Source organism: Heptranchias perlo, chromosome 38, assembly GCF_035084215.1.
Source record: "Heptranchias perlo isolate sHepPer1 chromosome 38, sHepPer1.hap1, whole genome shotgun sequence".
NCBI lineage: Eukaryota > Metazoa > Chordata > Chondrichthyes > Hexanchiformes > Hexanchidae > Heptranchias > Heptranchias perlo.
The window spans coordinates 19,781,916-19,806,781 of record NC_090362.1 but is presented as its reverse complement, the minus strand read 5'-3'; the positions used below and the strand labels follow the sequence as shown (position 1 = coordinate 19,806,781).

Here is a 24,866-nt window from a genome sequence, read left to right as displayed (position 1 = left end):
GTCAACCAACTGTGTGTGTCCAAGATCTGTACGTTACACATTTGGTCACATTTGGCGAAACTGTCATTCTGGCGGTGGACCTTCCGTCATCAAATAAAGGTCCGTGCAGCCCAGAACTGTCAAAAGTGCTTTTCTGGCCTATACAAGCAAACTGAGCTCACTGCCAGAACCGAAATAGCAAACCCGCCTCCAAGTACCTTTGTTGCAAATGCCACTTGAACATGGAGCCTGCAATAAAATATACACAGGAGCAGTGATATGGATTTTAGTGTTTGAGCTTTCTACAGTGACAACCTGTAGATGAACAGGCCATTTCACCTCGGGCAATTCTTTCAGAAAGCTGTCCAAACAAAACCAGCATTAATCCACTTACAATCTTAATTCTGCTGTTTTGCTTGTGTTTATGGTTTTTACGAGCTCTTTACAGAGTCGGTAACCTTCTGAAGTGCAGTGGTTTATTATAGGCAAGCATAGCACCCAGTCTGCATCAGCAACGTCCCACAAACAGTCACGGAGGTAATGAACCAGTCAGTGCATTTTTTGGCTATACTGGTTGAGCGTGTTAGCCAGGATTTCAGAACTCCTTGCTATGCTTTGAATAGTATCATGGGAATATACAAACACATACACACACACACGATTGTGTGTGTCTGGCTCCAAACTCTGAGTCAGAAGGTTGTGAATTCAAAGCCCATTCCTAGGGGATGAGAGAATAAGCTGAAGCCCTGTCTTCAAGTTAACATGATCCTATTTAAGGAGGAGCAGGAGTTCTCCTGGCGTCTTCATTCTTCCCAATACCGGCAACAACAGATTAAGTTGTCATTCGCCAAATTGCCCTTTGCTCTGCTCAAAAACGGCCGAATCATTTGCCCACATAACAACAGTTATTGCCCTTCAAAGTAATTCAGTGTTTGTGAAATGTTTTAAGGCATTTCTGACACATGATAAGGTGCTATATTAATAAGAGTCTTAATAAACACCGGCACAGACCAGTTGGGCCGAATGGCCTGTTTCTGTGCTGTAATTTCTATGTAACCCGGCTGCGTTCCTGGCCACTGGTAAAAACGGAGGCCCAAGTGTTTGCTTACAAGCATTGTGGTCCTCAGGTCGAACTTCTCCGCCAGCTGAGTGATGTAGATATGGACAGACACCAGGGAGTTTTTATCATTCTCTTCAACTTCACGGATGATATCCTCCAGCCACTCAAACTGCCGCTGGGTCCGCGTCACCCAGATAAAGTAGATCTGGGAATGAGGAGTTTTATGGCGTTATTGGAGCAACAAGTGAAAACTGCACAACGTACCAATGTAGGAAAATATGGAATTAGCATAGGCTTCTCGTCCCATAGGTAAAACCTCCAGGAAGATAAAAGCTTCCTCCAGACCCTTAAGTTCTGGATATTTCATACTGATGCAAGAATATGATTCTGTGAACGCTGATAAGTGCTAATTTTACGAGTTCAGGCAGCAGACGAGGCTTCCCGTTGGCTGCCCGATCTTGGGAAATCGCAGAGCGCCGCGCTCAATTTTCGATCCTTGAAATAAAAAGACGGAAAATCATACTTTCAATGGGGAATTGGATATATACTTGAAAAGGAAAAATTTGCAGGGGCTATGGGGAAAGAGGGGCTAACTTACCCAGAGAGAAGCCCAGCCCTTAACCTAATAACATTACCACAAGTGCGATCATTATTAATCCCTAGGTCCACAAGCTCCACCAAGGCAGAAAGTGAAAAGACCCACATTTCAGATCCCATTGGTAATTCTGGAAACTGTCCTCAGGTTATTAAATGAGAAAATAGTGCAAAGAACCCAAAACAGCAACAATCATAATAAAATACAGCTTTATACAAGCTTCAGTAATCAGGGTCTTTTTAAAAAATATTTAGTTAATGCTTGGCTGCACTCAGCTCATTGTAAATTCTCAGCATAAGTAAAAAAAAAACTATATTGGATTGTTGCCAGATAGGTGAGATTTACGTTGTTCAGGTTCTAGATATCCACAAGTTGTTCCGGACAGGGAAGGGAAGGTTCATTTTGTGTGTGTCTTTCAATGAAACAAAACATGCTCACTATTGAAATACAAGACTTCAAGATAGAACGTCATCTGAGCTACCAAGGACTAGAAAGCACCTGAACACTGCATGACGTTAAAAGAAATTTGAATCCCATGTCATTAGATCGATTGCTTCACCATTTTCTTGAAAGCAAATGTAATGTGATATACGGAGAGGGAATGTGAGAGTACAATGGGCTCAGCTGTGATCAGGTTACAACTGGATTGGTTAAATAACAAAAGAACAAAGACTGCATTGTGATATGGTGTGTCTCGCAACAATAATCGATGTGTGATATCAGCATTAATCTCTTCTTTTGATTCTTGAGTGAGGGCATTGAACTATACAGACCAGAAGGTCCCATGTTCGATTCCTGGTCGATGCCACATTAGCTGATTGCATAGAATTATATAGAATTTACAGCACAGAAACAGGCCATTCGGCCCAACTGGTCTGTGCTGGTGTTTATACTCCACACGAGCCTCCTCCCTCCCCTCTTCATCTAACCCTATCACCATATCCTTCTATTCCTTTCTCCATTGTGTGTTCATCTATGCTATTCGCCTCAACTACTCCTTGCGGTAGCGAGTTCCACATTCTAACCACTCTCTGGGTAAAGAAGTTTCTCCTGAATTCCCTATTGGATTCATTAGTGACTCTCTTATATTTATGGCCCCTAGTTTTGGTCTCCCCCACAAGTGGAAACATCTTCCCTATGTTTACCCTATCGAAACCTTTCATAATCTTAAAGATCTCTATTAGGTCACCCCGAGCCTTCTGTTTTCTAGAGTAAAGAAACCCAACCTGTTCAACCTTTCCTGATAGGTAAAGCCTCTCCGTTCCAGTATCACCCTTGTAAATCTTTTTTGCACCTTCTCTACTGCCTCTATATCCTTTTTATAATATGGAGACCAGAACTGTGCACAGTGCTCTAAGTGTGGTTGCACAGTACTCTTAAGTGTGATCTCAGCTACGGCTGCAGTTAGGGGCACCACATTTGACCTCAGTGCGTTTGGGCTAGAGGAAGGGAAAATCGTCCATTTATCCCACTCCTGAATGCCGACCGGTGACCTTTGCTGAAAGGCATGCACATGTGGATGTTGCATGAAAGCATAGTTGGGCTCAACTATGATGTCCTCTCTGCCCTCGCTGTCTAGGCTTACGCGTGGTTGCAATTTGGGCGAAATACCAAGGGACTGCCAGCGACCGTACAACAGTAGCCCGATAAGAGTCAACACCTTCAGGAGAGTAGGGAAGAAAGTTGGGGGAGAGAAACGTCCACTGTTCTCATTCAAAGCGTAGGTCACAGAACATTGTTAAGCGGCTTTACCTTTTTACATAATATTTTGCTGTTGATAGTTGACTTGAAGACGAGATCTTTGAGGATCGATGCAAAAGGTGTCACACCTATCCCTCCTCCTACCAAAACCGACACCTCAAATTTGTTCCATTCTTGGTGGCCCTCACCAAATGGCCCATCCAGATAGATCTAAGGAAAAGATTCTCAGTTTCAGTTATTGGTCTTAGACACTGTGTTTATCTTATAGTCTAACTGCTGTCGGCACATTTGCTATTTATGTCTTTCACAATGTAGGGCGCTCCTTAAAACCTACCTCTTTGACCAAGCTTTTGGTCACCTGTCCTAATATCTCCTTATGTGGCTCGGTGTCTAATTTTGTTTGATAATCGCTCCTGTGAAGGGCCTTGGGACATTTTACTACGTTAAAGGCGCTATATAAATGCAAGTTGTTGTTGTACTTGTTGATACTTTATAATGAAAATGCTCCTCCCTACAATTCTTTAACTGATAAAATTAAGTTTATTTCTGGTAAAAATTTTGTAAAATCAGCCAATGTCTTTTCCTTACCTTTGGGTATCCACCAAGAAGGGATATATTTTCTGGAGAGTATATTTCCCGTAAACGGATTGTCCATGGTCCAACAGCACGGATGTGAAGGCTGAGGGTATCTTCATGTGGAGCTGAGGTCAGGGTGAAGGGATGGTACTCATTTGTTCCCAAGTTAAGGCTAGCAATGCGTACCCATTGACCGGACTTGTACTCAAAATCTTTGGGACGTTTAAATTCAAGGTTAGTAACACCTACAAAAAAAATTAGGGTTTATTTGCTGGTGCCTTCTTCAGATAAAAAAAGCCACAATTTTACTGTATTTTTAGAAACTGGGATGGATGTCTTGCTTGCTCAATGAACTATCTTGTGCAAAATTTAATTTAGGCTATCTCAATCCAGTTCCTAGTGGGCAAGGGCCCACAGGACAAAAGCACAGCTAATTCAGCACTAACTGGCGATCTCAATCAGAGAGGCCACAGTGTGGTTGGAATGGGAAATGTAAAATTGTCGCATTGGTCCAGTACGGGAATTTTCTTTTGTGTTTGCTTCAGAGTAGAGGGAGCTTCACACTGCATCTAACTGTGCTCTACTTGACCTGGGAGTCCCCAAAACTAACATCTTTCACCTCGATGAGAGCAAAATTCCCAGAAACAAGTATCAGACTGCTCCATGTTTGGTTTCCACTTTTAGTTCCCCAGGAGTGTTTACTGGGATGTAGAAATCCCTTTCCCAGTGCCACTGTCAACCCAGCCAGACGGCCGTGTGAACGAGTGAACTGGGTGATTCATCTAACGATATTCTCTCCTCCGGAAGGGTTAGGGTTAGGGTTACGTTAGGGTTAGGGTTACGTTGGGGTTAGGAAGTGTTGAACTTCTGTCGGGTGGCACCAACCGAGTTTGGAAAATTCCAAATTACTTTTGAAGTGTAGTCACTATTGTTTTGTACAGCCAATTTGTGCACAGCAAGGTTCCATAAACAGCAATGAGATAAATGAGCAGCTAATCTGTTTTTGGCAGTGCTGGTTAAAGAAAGAATGATCACCAGGACACAGGTGGAACTCGCCTGATCCTCTTGTAATAGCCAGGGGATCTTTTACATCCACCTGAGCTGACAGACAAAACCTCAGTTTAACATCTTATTTGAAAGACAGCATCTCTGACAGTGCAGTGCTGCACAGAAATGTCAGCCTAGATTTTATGCTCAAGTCCTGGAGTGGGGCTCAAATCCACAATCTTCTGACTCAAGCTGACACAATCAATTTAACTTACAACAGTGTTACATCAAATTAAAGAAAATCAACGACAAAGGGATGAACTGGACTGCTTCAAAAATGTTACATTAAAGCCCTGGAAGGTTAGAGTAGCTCGAAGATTTCAGTCCTACCTGATGGCAGAAGCTCTGCTTTGACAACTGCGATCTCGATTTTCTTCCTGCTGTAGCTGACGAATTTGTCTCCAACAAAGATCAGGGTTGGGATTATAAAATACACATGGAATCTTTGTGGCTGGAGTAGAGCAGCACTGCCATGTAAAATTAACTGTTTCAAAAAGACACAAAAATGCCTGTTGGTAAAGTTGGTACGTTTTGTTCAGCTTCCTTATGCTCTGTTTACGTTCTCACACTCCTAGGCAGGATCTATGGATCGGTGATACCTTCTTTCATCTCTAACCTCCAATTTCTCTCACTCCCCATCACAACCTTTCTTCTCTCCTTATGTTGATACAACTATGGTGACCAATGTTGTATCAACATGTCGGCCATGTGCGGAATGAATTTGGGTTTGTGCACCGATATAAAGGCTGTGTGCGCCATCATTAAAAAAAATCACAACTTTGAAGAGAATATCTTTTTAGAAAACATTATTCAGGGTATATAACAAACAGAACAAATATACAAAAAATGGATAATTGTAACAATTTAATAATGTTATATTGGCTGATAAATTTATATAATTTTTGAAATGGGTTTCTTAAGTTGCTCTAGGATTGAGCAGACCTGTCTCGTTATATTTTATTAAAAATTATCCGATGGGAACGATTCCAATCAGCTTTTTGTTGAATCAGCTCAATGACTCTGATTCAAACAGAAATAAATTGTGTGCAATCAGATTTTTAAATTGAGTCAGAAATACAAAACAGCTGTCAAATCAGTCAGTGTGAATTTCGGGATAGGGAACAGATTAATTAAAGCTCCCCCCCCATTGAATCCTCACCAAGGTTTAAAAAATTATTGCATTACAATTGTGCAGCTTGTTGGTCTCATTAGTTTTGGCTGCCTCTGTGTAAGGCAGGGAGCAGTTTGGTCTTGGGCCCCTCATCTGTGATTGGGTGGAGATGCCTGGTCTGTGATTGGGTGGAGATGCCTGGTCTGTGATTGGGTGGAGATGCCTGGTCTGTGATTGGGTGGAGATGCCTGGTCTGTGATTGGGTGGAGATGCCTGGTCTGTGATTGGCCACTGACAAACGCATCGGTTTCAATTTTACTTCCTGGTCTGGTTTCCGCGCAGCCAATCAGCTGCTCACTGACGAGCAACACGGTAAACAACGCAGCGGCAGGGGCCGGAGCCGGAGCCGCGGGATCAGACACTCGGACACTCCCCAGCACCAGAGGCAGAGCAGCCCACCCAGGACTAGAGCACTGGGGACCGGAGAGGCGGAGCTGGAGAGGGGCCTGGGGACTGGTCAGTGTGGGAGAGGGGCCTGGGGACTGGTCAGTGTGAGAGAGGGGCCTGGGGACTGGTCAGTGTGGGAGAGGGGCCTGGAGACTGGTCAGTGTGAGAGAGGGGCCTGGGGACTGGTCAGTGTGGGAGAGGGGCCTGGGAACTGGTCAGTGTGGGACAGGGGCGGAGAGCACTGGTTTGGTGCTCCAGTGCATTGAATGTCTCCCTTGTTTCTCGTTAACCAAAACTGGACAAAGTACTCAAGGTGAGATCTGATCAGAGCACTGTACAGTTTGATCATGACTTCCTCTAAGTTATATTCTTCTATTTTGACTATGTAGTTCAATATCCTATTGGCTTTGTCAGTTGTTACTCTGCATTGGTTGAGGTAGAACATTAAGTCTATTGAGACTCTTGGGTCTTTTTCAACTTGATGCTTAGTTATTTCAATAACCTTTCATGGAGTGTGTGAGTCACCCATTTTTCTTTCCTACATTCAACATTTGGTCTGCATTAAATTTAATCTAGTATTGTCTGGCCCCCTCACACATACTGTTTAGCTCATTTTGAGCTTCCTCCTTCGCTATTGCAAAACAAGTGGACATTACTATAAGTCAGGTGCTGTTGCCTGTGATAATTAGGTGCCAGTGCAGCTATAAGTAAACCCTCAGACCATGAACCCTGCCTGCAGGTTCCTGGAAACTCTTGGTCACTTTCCCATAAGTTAAAAAAATTCCTGTTTTGTCTTATTCATTCATGGGATGTGGGCGACGCTGGCAAGGCCGGCATTTATTGCCCATCCCATTGAGAAGGTAGTGGTGAGCCGTGTTCTAGAGCCGCTGCAGTCCATGTGGTGAAGATTCTCCCACAGTGCTGTTAGGTAGGGAGATGGTCATTGCCTGGCACTTGTCTGGCGTGAATGTTACTTGCCACTTATCAGCCCAAGGCTGGATGTTGTCCAGGTCTTGCTACATGCGGGCACGGACAGCTTAATTATCTGAGTGAATTGAATTGGCCGAAGACTGGCTTCTGAGATGGTGGGGATATCGGGAGGAGGCCGAGATGAATCATCCACTCGACACTTCTGGCTGAAGATGGTTGCAAACGCTTCAGCCTTGTCTTTTGCACTCACGTGCTGGGCTCCACCATCATTGAGGATGGGGATTTTCACGGAGCCTCCTCTTCCCATTAGTTATTTAATTGTCCACCACCATTCACGACTGGATATGGTAGGACTGCAGAGCTTTGATCTGATCTGTTTTGGAATCACTTAGCTCTGTCTATAGCATATTACTTCCGCTGTTTAGCATGCATGTAGTCCTGTGTTGTAGCTTCTCATTTTTAGGTACGCCTGGTGCTGCTCCTGGCATGCTCTTCTACACTCCTCATTGAACCAGGGTTGATCCCCTGGCTTGTTAGTAATGGTAGAGTGAAGAATATGCCGGGCCATGAGGTTACAGATTGTGCTGGAATATAATTCTGCTGCTGCTGATGGCCCACAGCGCCTCATGGATGCCCAGTTTTGACTGGTTTACCTTTTTGTTTGCTTCCAGCTTGCAAATTGTGACATTGAAATGAACAACAGTATTACGGAAATAAAATATTAGTAGTTTAGTTACTGCCAATGAACCCTAAACAATTTTTTTAAAAAAAGCTACTGCACATATTTACATGAAATGAGATTAGACACTTTAGCGAATATATTTTCCTCCCTTTGCTAACATTGGCTGAAAAGGTCAACATGAATCTACAGCAAATTTCCCCACTTTCTGGACATAGTGGGGCTGATTTACACCTTCAGGGGGGGGGGCGGAAAACTCGTGCTGGCGGATTGACCAATGTAATCAATGGTAAGCAAAATCTGGCAGGTGTATAATGGGCACCCGATCTGCTACCGCCAGATTTCCACCCCCACCAAAAGTGAAAATGACCCTCAGCGACTTTTTTTGCTAACATCAGTGAATGGAGTGAAATATACTGAGAGGTGTAGAGGAAGTGAGGGACCTTGGAGTGCATGTCCACAGATCCTTGAAGGTAGCAGGACAGGTCGATAAGGTGGTTAAGAAGGCGTACGGGATACTTTCCTTTATTAGCCAAGGAATAGAATATAAGAGCAGGGAGGTTATGCTGGAACTGTATAAAACATTGGTTAGGCCACAGCTTGAGTACTGTGTACAGTTCTGGTCACCACATTACAGGAAGGATGTAATTGCACTAGAGAGGATACAGAGGAGATTTACGAGGATGTTGCCAGACTGGAGAATTTTAGCTGTGATGACAGATTGGATAGGCTGGGGTTGTTTTCCTTGGATCAGAGGAGGCTGAGGGGAGATTTGATTGAGGTGTATAAAATTATGACAGGCCTAGATAGAGTGGATAGGAAGGACCTATTTCCCTTAGCGGAGGGGTCAATAACCAGGAGGCATAGATTTAAAGTGATTGGCAGAAGGATTAGAGCGGAAATGAGGAAAATGCTTTTGTACCCAGAGGGTGGTGGGGGTCTGGAACTCACTGCCTGAGAGGGTGGCAGAGGCAGAAACCCTCAACTCATTTAAAAAAATACCTGGATGTGCACCTGAAGAGCCGTGACCTGCAGGCTACGGACCAAATGTGGGAAAGTGGGATTAGGCTGGGTGGCTCGTTTCTCAGCCGGCGCGGACACGATGGGCCAAACGGCCTCCGTCTGTGCCATAAATTTTCTATGATTCTATACTTGTACCTATGCTTGCCCTGTTACCCCTCTTTTGTTCCAGTTCTCACTTCTTCCCCACTGTTGCTGTCTTTTTCTTAATTAGATTGTACTGGCCATTGAAATGCTGGGATTTACTGGCGCAGTTCTTACAGGTGGGAAATCGCAGTATCCTGTATGAAACTTTCCGAGTGCAGCAAAGCTGGTAAACCTGATCACTGACACACATGTACACATTTCAATATGGCAAATGAGGTGAACAAATATACCTCAGAAGAACAGCACGGCCTTCCGTGTTGTGCAATATTAGCATCTATGTTACAATAGCAGACAAGGGAATTTTGTACAAATGCAATAGAATGCTGGTTACTAATATCACACAGCACAGTTTCATCCCAATGCTCTTCATGCACATTAACTATTGTCAAGTAAGTTGCAAATTCACCCCAGGACTGAAAAGAGAAGATAGTAATAAGGGAACCTATGTTTCCACAGCCTCCTGCGCAGCTGATGGAAGGACGTTCTCAGGGGAATGGTCCCATCCACTGAATGATAAAATGAGGCTCCCTGATAGCTCCGGAAGTTTATCCAGTGAGTAGCTGACCCATGCAATCTAGGAAAGCCCCAGACTCAATCTCCGATCATGGCTGAGTTAATTATTTTAATTCGGGGCAGGGGTATTGGCACTACAATGGGTGCCAATGACCCTGGGTTTGGGTGAAATGGGTCAGAGTCTCTGCTTCTGACCACTATCCACTGACCCCTGCTGGAATTGTGCATGTGTGGACGTGAGTTGAGAACAAGATTGGATTGTTGCCTCCCATTGCCACCGCAGGCAAAATAGCTCGCCAACACTCGCCTTCAAGGTTTGCAGGTGAATAACGGCCGCTTCAGTGAGGCACCACCGTTAACACATGTGGACCCCCACCCCAGCAAGTAAAGAGAGGGAAAGGGAGAGGAGAAAACTGGCAGAAAAAAATAAAAACAACCATGAAAATGGGGACAAAATCTATTAAAATAAATGAATATAGAATCAAATTAACCGGTCGTACATTTTAAAGATTGAACGATGGGGGTACTTTTCTCGAGCACAAGCTGGCAGCAAGAAACTTTAGCCGCTAGCAGTGCGAACTGAAAAACATGGGCAACGCACCCATGATTTTCTGACTTTCTTTAAAATTCATTGTTCTCGGGATGTGGCCACATTTTTGCTCATCCCTAAATGCTCTGAGAAAGTGGAGGGGGCGGAGGGGGGAGGGGGCTTTTACAGCTTTTGTTTCGACAACTGAGTAGCTTAACAGGCCACTTAGGGGGCCTGCAAATTCGACTACATAGTGTGAGGCTGGAGTCACCTGTAGGCCAGATCGGGTAGGGGTGGCAGGTATGCTCCCCTGAAAGATATTAATGAACAAGTTGGGTTTTTTACGACGATTTGGCAGCTTACAAAGTCTCTCTTTGGTTCCAGCTCATCAAATTACCAGATTTGTTGAACCTTCCACGATCTCTGGGATGGTCGTCCTGTAACGCAGTAACTACATTAGCCTATCCTATATATGCACGGGCAGTGGGCAAAGTTCACCGCCATCAGTACATACCCAGATAATTACCTCAAATTAATCTAATCTTTGTCCCCAACCAGAATTTTCACTAGGGGTTGTAGACTTCATTGTGAATTTGTAAAAATATCTCCTTACCAAGATGTATATCGCTATGTAGAGATGGTGTGACACCCAGAACGCTCTAAAGCTAATGCGTCGGAAATAGTGCAAGGCAAAGACATGTAGAATAGAAAAGACAAAAAGAAGAAGAACTCCAGTCATCCCTGAAAAACAAAAGACAATTGGGTGAACAGTTATTAAAGTACCACCTAATGGATTATTTTCCACTAATGCATGGCTGAGCGCATCCGACATTCCCAAGAAACGTAGAAACATAGAAAACAGGAGCAAGAGTAGGCCATTCGGCCCTTCGGGCCTGCCCCGCCATTCAAAATGATCATGGCTGATCATCTAACTCAATACCCTGTTCCCGCTTTTTCCCCATATCCCTTGATCCCTTTAGCATTAAGAAATATATCTATCTCCTTCTTGAATACATCTAATGACTTGGCCTCCACTGCCTTCTGTGGTAGAGAATTCCACAGGTTCACCATCCTCTGAATGAAGAAATTTCTCCTCATCTCAATTCTAAATGGCACACCCCGTATCCTGAGACTGTGACCCCTGGTTCTGGACTCCCCAGCCATCGGGAACATCCTCCCTGCATCTAGTCTGTCTAGTCCTGTTAGAATTTTATATGTTTCGATGAGATCACCTCTCATTCTTCTAAACTCTAGTGAATATAGGCCTAGTCGACCCAATCTCTCCTCATACATCAGTCCTGCCATCCCAGGAATCAGTCTGGTAAACCTTCGTTGCACTCCCTCCATGGCAAGGACATCCTTCCTCAGATAAGGAGACCAAAACTGCACACAATACTCCAGATGTGGTCTCACCAGTAAGACATCCCTGCTCCTGTACTCAAATCCTCTTGCAATGAAGGCCAACATACCATTTACCTTCCTAACTGCTTGCTGCACCTGAATGCTCGCTTTCAGCGACTGGTGTACAAGGACGCCCAGGTCTCGTTGCACCTCCCCTTTTCCCAATCTATCACCATTCAGATAATAATCTGCCTTTCTGTTTTTACAACCAAAGTGGATAACCTCATATTTATCCACGTTATACTGCATCTGTCATGTTCTTGCCCACTCACCCAACTTGTCTAAATCACATTGGAGCCTCTTTGCATCCTCCTCACAGCTCACATTCCACCCCAGCTTTGTGTCGTCTGCAAACTTGGAAATGTTACATTCGGTTCCCTCATCCAAATCATTGATATATATTGTGAATAGCCCAAGCACTGATCCCTGCGGGTACCCCACTAGTCAAAGAGGTCATCATCACTCATTATCCAAGAATGGCCACATGGATGAGATCTTGAAGGGCTCCCAGCACCAGTGAAAATTTATTAATGGGCTTCTAGTTAGTTGGCTCAATAAGAGACATTATATGGTACCCACCAATCAACTATTTTGTACACAAATCTTTCTATATAAAATTTATCCTTGAGGAGGGTGTAAGTACCTGTAATGTTCTGGAAGAACCACCAGTAAAACTTCAGGGGAAGTTCAGACCTACAGGAAAAAAGAGATGTCATGAGTTATGAAACCCGGCTCAAAGGTAGTGTTGTCGTGGGAAACATTACAGTCTGGTATTCGAAGTGTGAGCCATTTCAGCTTGTCTAATACTTCTCCAAGTCTGAGCCTTTACAACCTGCCTAATACCACTCCTAGGCCTAGAAATTCATTGGTGCCACCCCTTTTTACAGGTGTAAAACGGGCGCGTAAGTGTCCAATATGACGGGCGGTGTGCGCGTGAATCCCACCAAATGGATAAAGGCTCCAGAAAAGGCGCCCAGGGGCCACACCTGAAACAGGCGTTATGCCCTTTTGCATGTGCAAATCTTTTAGGACTCATTCCCAAAACCGGGCTGCCCTGAACACAGGGCCAGTTGTGTTCAGGGTAACCAGATCCACGTGAGGCCTAACCAGCAGTCCTTAAAGGGAGGCCGCCGCCCTGCTCCTTCCGGCTCCGTAGCAGTCCCAAAGATCACCACTGGCTCCCGCTCGACCCCCTCCTGATCACCTCTCCTCCCGTCCCCACCCCTCCTCTCCCCCCCCCCCCCCCCAGGATCTACCTGAGGGCCACGGCCAGTGTCGCAGCGGCCCGAAATTGATGCCTGCTTTGCCAGCGAGCTGCCTGGGGAAGCTCAGCGGGTTTCCGCAGCTCGCAGGTCTAATTTAAACGAAGCCTGAGGCCCGATTTCACTCGAGCCTCGGGCCTATCTGTTCCGGTGCAAGGATCGCTCCGTGCTAAAACATCACCTAAACAGATGATCTGGCCATTTATCTCATTGCTTTGTGGGATCTTGCTGTGCGCAAAATGGCTGCCGGGTTTCCCTGCATTGCAACAGTGAGTACACTTCAACTGTACCATTGGGAAGCTGTGAAGTGGTTTGGGATATCCTGAGGCCATGAGAGGTACGTATAAATGCAAGTTCTTTCTTTCTGATTTAGTGATGGTTAAACTTACCCATCGTCATAGATTGCCTCAGGGAATAGACAGGCAAGAACACTGAGTGGGTTGGCGGAGAAAGTGTAGATATTGACTGCATGAGCTGCACTGTGGAGTACTGCAAATAGTAAAATAAATTTGTTGTATAATTAAATGTGATACAGTCCCGAGTTTCACAATCCATAACCAATAAGGGCTGGGTGGTGCACTGGATTAGATATTTGCCTCTCACCTCTGTGATCAGAGTTCACATCTAGCTCATACTGATGGGATAAAAGTTTCATGGAGTCATAGAATGGTACAGCACAGGAGGCCATTCAGCCCATCGTGCCTGTACCAGCCCTTTGAAAGAGCTATCTATTTAGTCCCTCTAGCCCTGCAAAAGTTTTCCCTTTCAAGTATTTATTCAATTGTCTTTTCAAAGTAATTACTGAATCTGCTTCCACCGCCCTTTCAGGCAGCACGTTCCAGATGTAACAACCCGCTGTGTAAAATCTTTTTTTCCCTCATTTTGCCTCTGTCCAATGGCTATAATTATTCAAGGAACTCATCAAATTACTGGGATCACATAGATTACAGAATCAATGACTCCGTGTTAAGTATACATTGAGGAAACTTCCTAATGATTCGCCTGTTTAAGGCAGTGAGTAGCTGAGCCATACAGATCCAATCAGTAGTTTGCAAGTTTGCTTGACTGGGTGGCAGAACAGATACTGTAATTGGCCTCAGCTCCTCAAAGCGGGGGAGGGAAAATCATCAGCCATCCTATTTGCTATCCAGTGACCACTGCTTCAAGTAAATGTGTGTGTATGTTAGATGAGAACAGGATCAGGTTTGACTGTGATGATCTTGGGACCATTACATCCAAACACAATCCTGCCCTCAACCAACATCCACAAGCATGCGCCTTCTAGTTGGGGGTCACTGGACAGCAATCAGGAACAGTAACCTTGGGTGGCTTTGTCCCTCCCGATCAATATGGGGCAACCCTTCTTCTGCCCCAGCTGAGATCAGCTAATTTAGCATAGACCGGTGAATTGAACTTTGGACCTTTCTGTTCTATATGGCTCAATTCCACACTGGTAATTAACAACTGAGCCATCAAGGTAGCTTTGTCGATGTTCCTTTTAAACAAATGTTGCTGTCAGCAGAGTCTCCTTTCTCTGGTCTGCACAGAGCTGTAACATTCCTTACCTGAAAATAGGGCGGCAGCCATCGCAACCCAACGATGGAAATCAACGGCTGAATCGAAGGGAATGTAATGATTGAGGAACGTTTCGCGCAGGGATGTGATGAGGTTTCGGCACATAGTGAGAAGGATGTAGGAGTACATGAACGAGACGGCGGCTGCTGATCCACGAGCAATGATGAGACCAACTCTTGAGGTCTGAGGCACTCCAGAGTGCTCTCGTAAGACCGCATAGTCTGAAGAGAAAGGGTGAATTCATCAACTTGCCACAGGCGAAGCATTTATTCATCACAGTTCAACTTGTCAAAAAATAGTATACCTGTTTACATAATTGGGAATATAAATCATTGATTAAGAGATAGCCCCACCAGCTACTACAGTTGTGAATGGCTGTTCAAAAAGTTGACAGGTACAAAAAAATTAAAAAGGCTAAAGGAATGTAAGTCTTCATCTCAAAGGGAATGGAATACAAAGGCATGGAAGTTATGCTACAGTTGTCTAAAGCTCTGGTTAGACCGCATCTGGAGTACGACATTCAGTTCTGGACACCGCACCTCAGGAAGGATATATTGGCCTTGGAGGGGATACAGCGTTGATTCACCAGAATGATACCAGGGCTAAAAGGGTTAAATTATGAGGACAGGTTGCATAGACTAGGTTTGTACTCCCTTGAGTATAGAAGATTAAGGGGTAATCTAATTGAGGCATTTAAGATGATTAAAGGATTAATAGATATGCAACCAAAGCAGGTAAATGGAGTTAAGATGCAGATCATCCATGATCTAATTAAATGGTGGAACAGGCTTGAGGGGCTGAATGGCCTACTCCTGTTCCTATGTTCCTACTATAATGTGGTCTCTTAATTTTAGAATGGGTCACTCTGCAAGTATAACATGGTACTTACAATAGGCGCGCTCAACAAAGACACCCGCAGTAATACCAAAGAAGATGATGGTACAAAAAATTTGACGTTGATGGTTTTGAATGAATTGCCTCCATTCCTGAATTTTCTGTTGAAATTTACTTTTGCTATATTTTTCCCGTTTTGCTTCTGTGAAGACGTTACTTTGAGAAGATCTGAAACATAAACAAAACAAAAAAAAATCATTGCCCACAGAAAAGAAAGACTTACATTTATTTAGCGCCTTTCACGACCTCAGGACGTCCCAAAGCGCTTTACAGCCAATGAAGTACTTTTGAAGTGTAGTCATTTTTGTAATGTAGGAAACATGGCAGCCAATTTGTGCACAGCAAGATCCCACAAATAGCAATCAAATGAATGACTAGACTAGAATGTTTTAATGATGTTGGGTGAGGGATAAATGTTGGCTGCCCGCCCAGATCCGATTTAAAAAAAATAACTTGTATTTATATAGATCCTTTCACAACTTCAGGACGTCCCAAAGCTCTTTACAGCTAATGAAGTATATTTGAAGTATAGTCACTGTTGTAATGTAGGAAATGTGGCAGCCAATTTCCGCACAGCAAGATCCCACAAACAGCAATGTGATAATGACAAGATAATCTGTTTTTTAGTGATGTTGGTTGAGGGATAAATATTGAAATATTGGCCAGGACACTGGGGAGAACTCCCCTGCTCTTTTTTGAAATGTCGCCATGGGATCTTTTATGTCCGCCTGAGAGGGCAGATGGGGCCTCGGTTTATCATCTCATCGGAAAGGATCAGCATGGATTATGTGCTCAAGTCTCTGGAGTGGGACTTGAACCCACAACCTTCTGACTCAGAGGCTGGGGTCAGGCACTAAGCCTTGGCTGCCGCCTAAAAGATGGCATTGTAGAAACTGCCTGGAATCAGTCTGTCACCCGCCTCCTAAGTTGAACGGTAGCATTAACTCATTCAAAAATCGATGCTTTGAGTTTTATCATGACACAACCTTAAAGTTCAATGCTACTTTGAATGACATCTGTGTGCCATTTACATGACCATTTTCAGTGAAGGTTTGACGGACTAAATGAGTCCAACCATCTGTTCTGTATCAGAAGGCTTTGACTGAAGGGATGTTTTTATCTACCTACTACATATCAAAACTATCTCCAGTGAGGCAATGAGAAGACGAACTGTGATTATGTGCTATCAAAGGGGTGTCCAGCCTGTTGGAGCAGTGGACTGGACCTGCGTACCACAAGTAGTGAATGGACCACATATGATTACACAAAACTGCGCACCCCAGAATCAAAACTGCAAGCACCCCATAATCTTAATATCCAAACCCCTGCACTCTGAAAAAAATCCAGCCCCCTACGCAAAGAATGGGTACCTCACTTACCTTCTTTCTCTCTACTTCCTGGTCCAACATTGATTACTCTCCCGGCTGTTGTTTGCTCCCCGCTGGATACTTTGCCTCCTCTTATCCAGGTCTGAAGCCGTTCCCACCCCTGTCATTGACCCTACGCGAGGTACCCACTGCCATCCAGGGACTCGCCATGGGATTTTCATACTAGGACCGTTCAGTCTCAGATGTTTAAACTTCCCAGGCTGCTTCCTGCTTTTATCCAAAAAAGGCTTCCCCTTCATTGATCGAAATCCATCAATCAGGGGGCAGCCTTTTTCGAACCTGAGAAGTTGAGGTTGAAAGCTTGCATTGCGCACAAGATTAAAAGGAATCATGAGGCTGGGCAAAGAAGTTCATCGACCGCATCTTGAACTGTGTCAACGTGCGGCAGGTGATAGTTAAGTATCTCCAACTCTGCCTGACCCCAGCCAGCTGTCCGAGGGGAGTGCAAAGCTGCACTACTTTTGAGCATTTTCAAGTGACTGACCACAGAGCCGTTTTGGCAAAAAGTCGGAAATGTGTCGAGTGTTCTCTTAGATGTGAGGCGGACTGACATGGAAGAGAAGTGGAGTTCCCCTGATGGTTAATAGGAACAGAAGGAGGCCATTCAGCCCCTCGAGCCTGCTCTGCCATTCAATTAGGCCATGGCTGATCTGCGCCTCAACTCCATTTACCCGTCTTTGCTCCATTTACCTTGATACCCTTCCCTAACAAAAAATCTATCTATCTCAGTCTTGAAAGCTCCAGTTGTCCCCCAGAATCCATAGGAGCAGAGTGTTCCAGATTTCCACTACCCTTTGGGTGAAAAAATGCTTCACTCCTGAACAGCCTAGCTCTAATTCTAAGATTACTGTCCCCTTGTTCTGGTCTCCCCCGCCAGGGGAAATCGTTTCTCCGTATCTACCCTTTTTAAATCCTTAAGTCCAATAGATAACCGAGCTGTACGGACTAGGAAGGCCCCGGGTTCATTCTTCCACCTGTGCTGAATTAGCCGATCAGAGCCAGGACAGCAACTGAGGTACTACAATTGACTCCAGTGCCCCTGAGGTAGGGACAGAAAAGCACAACCAGGAGTCTTACATCTGGGCTGCTAAACCCTCCTGAAAAGTGCAAGTGCACATTAGATGAAGACAGGACTGATTTCAGCGTCAATGTTCTCCGCTGCTGAACAAGTTGCCGACACTCACCGTCTGGGCTGACGTATCAAGCTACTTGCATGAGGTACTGAAGTGTGACGGCCACTTGTGTAATCTTACCCCATCGAGAGTCAGCGCCTTCGGTAGAGAAGGGGGAGGATCTGGGTGGGGGTAGGCGGAGGGAAATAACTTTTAAAATCCAAAGATCTTAAAAGATTTTTTTTTTAACCTGCAGGGAAGTTTTGAAGTCTTGGGGGTCAATTTTATCGGGAAATTGCGGGTGCGTTGGGGGCGGGAATTGCGTTCGGGTTCGGAAGCCGGCTCCAACCCGCCGACCTCCGAGTTCCCCACGGATGCAAGTGTGCGCACGCGGGCGAACTGAAACTGGAAGTCCCGCTGGCAATTAAAGCCAACGGGATGATAGTTAAAGAGCCAAATGTACCTCATTGAGGTACTTACGGCACTTTACTTGTAACAGATGACGTAGTTAGAACGATTTTTAACTTACCTGGGCAGCTTGCCCACCGCTTCTGATTCACGCCTGGTGAAACCAGTTGTGAAGGACCAGATCAGGGAAAAAGAAATGAAATAAATTACATCAAAAACCACTGCAGGAAGTTAAAACACAAAATCAACCTACCTTTGCACCCTGCTCCGATGTCCAATGTCTCTCTCTCTGATCTCCCCCCTCTTCACCCCCTCCGATGTCCCCCCGATCTTCCCCTCTCCGTGCCCCCCTCCCCGATCTTCCATTCTCCCCCCCCCCCCATTAATCTTCCGTTCCAGTGCCGGATGACATCTCGCTCGCTCGCTCTCTTTCTCTCCCTCCCCCATCCCATTGCAGCTCCTAACGGCAGCCAGCCTGTCAATCAGACTGGCTGCCAGGCGCGAAACCCGGATAGGACGTTAATCATCAACAATCACGATGCGATCGAGTTTTTATGTGGGTTTGCCACGCGCACAGTCCCCACCCGCTGCCACCATTTCAAAATTGAGCCCTTGAAGTTTTATTTGCTTTGCTGATATTTCCTACTGATATCTTTGGTTTATGATTTTATAGTGGCGCTGAGTCAAATCAAGAGATTTAAAGGAAAGAGGACATTTCAAATTTTGAGCAGAGAAATCATGAAATGCAGGAGAACTGGAATTCTACATACATTTTTGCAAGAAAAGCAGAAAGGCTGTGGCGTAGTTTTCAGAGTACTGCAATTCACTTCGATTTTATGCCTTTCCTTGGGCCAATCTCTTATGTCGATCCGATTCCGAACCAACAGCGGTGTGTAACTACAGCTGCATTAGTAACACAACATATTCCTGATACTGTGTAATTTAGGTAACATCTTACTTGATGTCGTACTTCTTGCCAAACCGTTTACGCAGATCCAGGCCAAAGCTACTCGGGCTTAAGGGTTGGTTGGTTTTTGGCTGGTTGGTTTCTGCTTGGTTGGTTTCTGGCTGGTTTTCTGCTGCATTTTTCACTCTGAAAAGATCAGAGAATGATGTTCGTGAGGCTTCGGGGAAATTTAGCACGATCTGGACCCCATGCTAACACAAGTTCTCCAGCTACTGTCTAAAGAAGTTTTAACAGCTTTACAGTGTGGCATGCTCTGATATACTAAAGCACTGTTGCCTAGAGACCCCCTCTTTGATAGAGAAGCCATATGAAACTTTTCTATAACTTGTCTTTTAGTGTGACACAGTTTGGATAAATCCTAAAGACATCATTGTGGAGATGATCAACTGTATTTAAATAATTACTTTTAATCCCTGGGCTGGCTGTAGGTTCAGGGAATCTCTGGTCTCCCTGGGCCTACTGGTTTTGTGACGCAGAAATAAATGTTAATGTTTGTGGGAATTTATGGACAGTCAGACTGTCCCGGATGGCCACATCGGTGAGAAATGTCTCTGCCTTGAGTCACTCCAGCTCAAATTTCAGTCAAAGTGGCAATGGGGTGAAGAATGCCTTGAATGCAGCAAATGCCTGATTGCAATAGATTTTAGATAGGGGTGGAACTTTAATAACTATCCTCTAACTGTTGTAAGCCTCGTTTTGCTAAAGGCAGAATAGAGCGTGTTTGTTGGTCGCTTGATAACCTGCTGATTTATTTTAATAAATTCCTTTTCTCTCACAAAATTGTGTCCAGACTCCATCTGAGCCTGGTAATTAGTAAGGGATAGGGCTATGTCTTGAACAAATGGGACGAGTGCTGCCAAATTAGACACCCATTACAGTGTGGTGAGAGGGAAATACAAGAAAACACACTAAAGATCAAAGAATCCTGAGGCAAAGATTGAATTCTGGAGATGACTGGAAATTCTGAAAATAAATTTTCAGGAAATTTTCCTATTTAAATGAACTAAAAAAAAAACTTAATATGGATGTCAGGAAATAAATGGCACAGTTTACATAAAGGTTTATCACCAGCAAGGTGTCGTTTTTGAAGCCTGAGTGTAGGAGTACAACTACCACAGTATAAAAATACAACAACTTACATTACACATTTCTGTCCTCCCCTCCAGAAAGGCTTCTCAACTCTGCCTGAGTTCCTTCAACAAGGAACATGGACGTGCCCCTTTGAAAACAGGTTTTTGAAAATTCACTGCTCTATTGGCAGTGAGCATAAGATATGCCAAAAGAGATAAGAGGGTTGCGTGCCAGCACATTATGATAGTGAATATCGTGCATATCCTTGCACACCTAGACAAAGCACCTGGATGAAAAGACTACAGACTATTGAAGAGACTGCTGAATTATTAAAAAGAATTGCTCAGTTCAAATGAATAAAATACATATATCTAACCAAAAATATAATGTCACCATTTAAAGTCTTTGGATCCAAAAATTCTGATCCGACCTTGGACGGAATCCCGGATGGGGGAATGGAAAATGGGGTGGGACACAGTTCTGCCGGGAGTCCTTCAGTTTATGCGAGCGATAGATTTTCCAGTCAAGGAGGGGAAAGGGCAATTATTCTGCCCAACCCCCCACTACGTCAAGGCGACGTGTCTCGAGCAGGTCTCAGGTTAGCACAAGGATTTCAGCCCAGCTCCCTCTTTTGAGGCCTCAGTGGAATTCTCACCAGCTGAGAGCTGGCATGAGTCCAGCTGCGGTCGCAAAACTGGTGCAGCCAAAGATAATCGATCCTGGAGGGTATTAATCACTGTGAGAAAAAAAAAAACCCCGACAGCTCTTTTGGGAGCAGAAGGAAGAAACTTCAGTTTGGCTTGGCTCTTCCTGGGCCTCTCCTCCATCCTCAGAACGGCGTGACGCCGCTCTGCTTTTGCTTCCGGTAGAACAGAGCAGGTGTCGCTGCTGCGCCTTCATGGGCATGGGCCGCCCACTCCAAGTGTGCAGATGACTCCATCCCTGTAATTTGGGAGGGTGTCTGCTCCACTGCACTTCAGCCAGTGGACAGACCCCGTCATTCTTTCGGGCTCCAAGGTTTGTTATAAAGTGTATAGCAATTGCGTAGAATTACACAGAATTCACAGCACTGAAACAGGCCAATTTGGCCTGACAGGCCGATGTTTATGCTCCACACGAGCCTCCTCTCACCCTAATTCATCCAACCCTACCACAATAACCTTCTATTCCTTTCTCCCTCATGTGTTTATCCAGCTTCCCCTGAAATGCATCTATCTATTTGCCTCAACTACTCCTTGTGGTAGTGAGTTCCAAATTCTAATCACTCTCTGGGTAAAGAAGTTTCTCCTGAATTCCCTATTGGATTTTTCAGTGACTATCTTATATTTATGGCCTCTAGTTTTGGTCTCCCCCACAAGTGGAAACATCTTCTCTATGTCTACCCAAACAAACCCCTTCATAATTTTGAAGACCTTTATTAGGTCACCTCTCAATTGCCTGCTGTTTACTTACTCTGTTTCTTTCTTCTTTATTATGAAGGAAGCCCAGTTGGATCTGTTACGCTTCTGTCCTTCAATACCTGGAGTAACAAACGAATAATGGATATCAAAATCTAAAAGTTCATAGCTACAATTCAATAAAAATGTTCACTGGCATACTTTACTTCCGCTGCTACTTTTACTGCTTCAATCAAATGGTGACTCAATTAAATGGTGACTTCTAAACTTTAAAACAAAATACGTTCGCTTTTTGGTTTAACCGTCCACCTCATATAGCGGACAAATCGGTCAACACCAACGCACTAGAAGCGGTGGGGACTGTTAATTGTATCATGTGATTTAGATCAGTTAGTGTTAATTGTATTCGGGTGGTGTGTGTCAATTGGGGACTCTCTTTTATCCTTTTTATGTGAGAGCTTATCTAGGGTGTTGTGTGTGTGAGGGGGATCTCTGTGAATAGGGGCTTGGAAGCAACTGAAGAGTGGACTCTCGTATTCCATCCTTCACCGCCTGGCTATGCAATTTATAACAGGGACTGGACTAATATTTAACAAAAATACCATTTGATTGTTCCTGACTGTACTGCTGTTCACTGAAAGGTTTCTCAAGCATTGCGCTAAATTCAGATGAAGATGGCCTTTCACCTACTTAACCCTGTCCTTCTTGTGGTGAATCAAATATAATTAGAGATAAGGCAAGTCATAGAAAGAAGCCTAACTAAAACTATCCCTACACAATCAAACCTGAGACCAAACTGAACTTGCTCAGCTTTCTCAAGATGAACGCCATGATTGTTGACCCTATGCCCCCTTTATAGACCAGATCCATGTGATGTAAGCCCCAATTTGCAAACTTATGGAGAAACTTCAATTTTTTTGTTGTTGTTGAACTGGCCATTCGGAGTTGACTAAACATCTGAACAATGGCCAGTTCATCTCCACTTCTTCCCCAATAATTATTCTGGGCTGTAAGAAAGGCTGACTTCCACTTCTTGATAAATATTCTGGGTGCTGGAAGATGCTGACTACTTCTCCTGATTTCGACCAGTCGAAAACTAACAGTAATTGCACACGAAAGGTAATCAGAAGAAAATAGCCAGATCTTAACAATGTGCATTGTGTAAAGAAAAATTCCCAACCCCCACATTAATAATTGTTTAGTGAGATCTGTGGTAATTTAGCTATTTTAGAAAATAAGTTCTGTGCATGCACAATCTTCTGCACATAATCAAGAGAAAACGGTCAAGTTAATTCCCGGTTATTAGTTCCTGGGGACATATATGTGAAATTGACTCAAACTTTTTCGCCCTGCCCGATTATCAGACAGAACCCACTTCCCCCCAAAACTGGACTGTCTAGTTGTAAACCATATAACGAATGACCTTATTTCTGCTAAAAACACCAAGCCTGAGTGGAGTGTAATTGCTTTTCTAAAGACGAAAAATATCAAGGAAGATAATGGTCACCATTATGAGGATGCTCGATAGAGAAGTGGTCAAGTCACTGATTTAGCAAGTGAAACAACAGGTCCAATCCTTAAGATAAATTAATCTAGGAACACAGGAACAGGAGTAGCCCCGTGAGCCTCTTCCATCATTCATTGAGATCATGGCTGATCTGTATCTGAACTTCATTTACCCACCTTGGCTCCATATCCCTTAATAACCTTAATCTGCACATTATGCTATTCCACTGTAAACCCTAATTGCAATGGCTGTGAAATGGCAATTCCTTGTTTGTATTTTCTATTTAGAAGTTTTGGATTTAATAGTTATTAACAGTAATAGATTTATGACCGAGTTTTGCTGACCTTTCACATTGAGCTGGGCTAGCTCCAACTCGGTGTAATGATCTCGAAACAAGTAATGGAAATCCTCCCACGTCAACTCCTCTTTAGCTTCGAACCCAATATCTTGGGACATTGACTCTATCAAATCCTCTATCTGCGCTTTTGACAAGCAGTTGTTAGAGATTTCGACGAAAGACCTAAAACATTAAAAGGCAAAACAGCACTTGCTGTATTACTGGCGAAATCTAAGGAACCAGGAAATTGGTACTCCCTTGAGTCCTTCATTTTCCAGTCAGTATAAATACATCTCTTAATAGCAAATGCTGTTTCAGACCAATTTTCCTCTGATTACGTTAGCGGAACCTACTGTTTGGTTTTCATTGTGGTAAGATAACAATCACTTCCCTTTTTGCTTGAAGACGGCAGGAAATCTTTTTAACCCACAATCCAGTTTGTTGATGGTATCAGTTATTAGGATCATGCCAAGAATTTTAACATTTTCTGGTAAAATTTCCAAGTCGAGTCTCCAGGCCATAAATATACATGCACAAAGGTGCAATGTATGTGAAGTTAGAATAATATCTTTAAACAATGATAATTTAGGTCGAATTATTGCAAATGTTTTTTTTAAAAGGCCCAGCTGGATTGTGTCACAACGTGTCAGGATCCAGTTTTTAACCCGAGCGAGCTTCCCCTCATGCTGTCACTGATCTCTCTCCGAGTTGCTTAAGTAGATCCTGAGTCGAGTTGAGTTGCTTCCTCTGAGGTAAGCAAACAACTCTCAATGCTCACAAGCACCTTCCTTCTGACTGATTCTGGCATTGGCGGGGGGGCGGGGGATGGCGGAGGCTGCCTGGGAAGCTGGTTGCTGCCCACTCGCTGAGTTGCAATCTCTGTTGTTTAGTGAACTCAACATGAGGATAAAAACAAATCCCAAAAATGGCGGCAACCAAGGTAAGGAAAAAGTTGAATTCTTTTGATAAACGATAGCCGACGTTTTGCGAGTATGCGTTGGTACCGGTGGCAAATGGTGGGTAACGATGGATAATGTGCCTGCGATTTTCCGACATGGACTGGCAGCAGGCAAGGCCGAGGCCCAATATTGGGTGTGCCTCGGTCCTACCTGCTCAGGCGCAGCGATTGTTTCCTGTGCCCAGATCATTGCCGGCAGGCCAGCGAGAACGAATTTCGAGGCCACTAATTCTTAAATAAGACTTTTTATTTTAA

The 24,866-nt window shown here is 44.2% G+C and overlaps 1 protein-coding gene across 1 annotated transcript in view; it reads right to left on the bottom strand.

Annotated features, from left to right (window-relative positions):
* Positions 1-24,866, bottom strand: part of LOC137304843 (dual oxidase 2-like) — a 99,352-nt gene that overhangs the window by 2,614 nt on the left and 71,872 nt on the right. Inside the window, exons 21-32 of the mRNA XM_067973634.1 lie at positions 23,661-23,836; positions 21,865-21,931; positions 19,333-19,467; positions 15,462-15,634; positions 14,563-14,793; positions 13,387-13,486; positions 12,379-12,428; positions 10,948-11,075; positions 5,289-5,442; positions 3,924-4,156; positions 3,387-3,545; positions 1,089-1,244 (exon numbers count right to left, since the gene is read on the bottom strand). Of these exons, the coding sequence (XP_067829735.1) occupies positions 1,089-1,244; positions 3,387-3,545; positions 3,924-4,156; positions 5,289-5,442; positions 10,948-11,075; positions 12,379-12,428; positions 13,387-13,486; positions 14,563-14,793; positions 15,462-15,634; positions 19,333-19,467; positions 21,865-21,931; positions 23,661-23,836 (1,762 nt within the window). The remainder of the gene's footprint in view (positions 1-1,088; positions 1,245-3,386; positions 3,546-3,923; positions 4,157-5,288; positions 5,443-10,947; positions 11,076-12,378; positions 12,429-13,386; positions 13,487-14,562; positions 14,794-15,461; positions 15,635-19,332; positions 19,468-21,864; positions 21,932-23,660; positions 23,837-24,866) is intronic.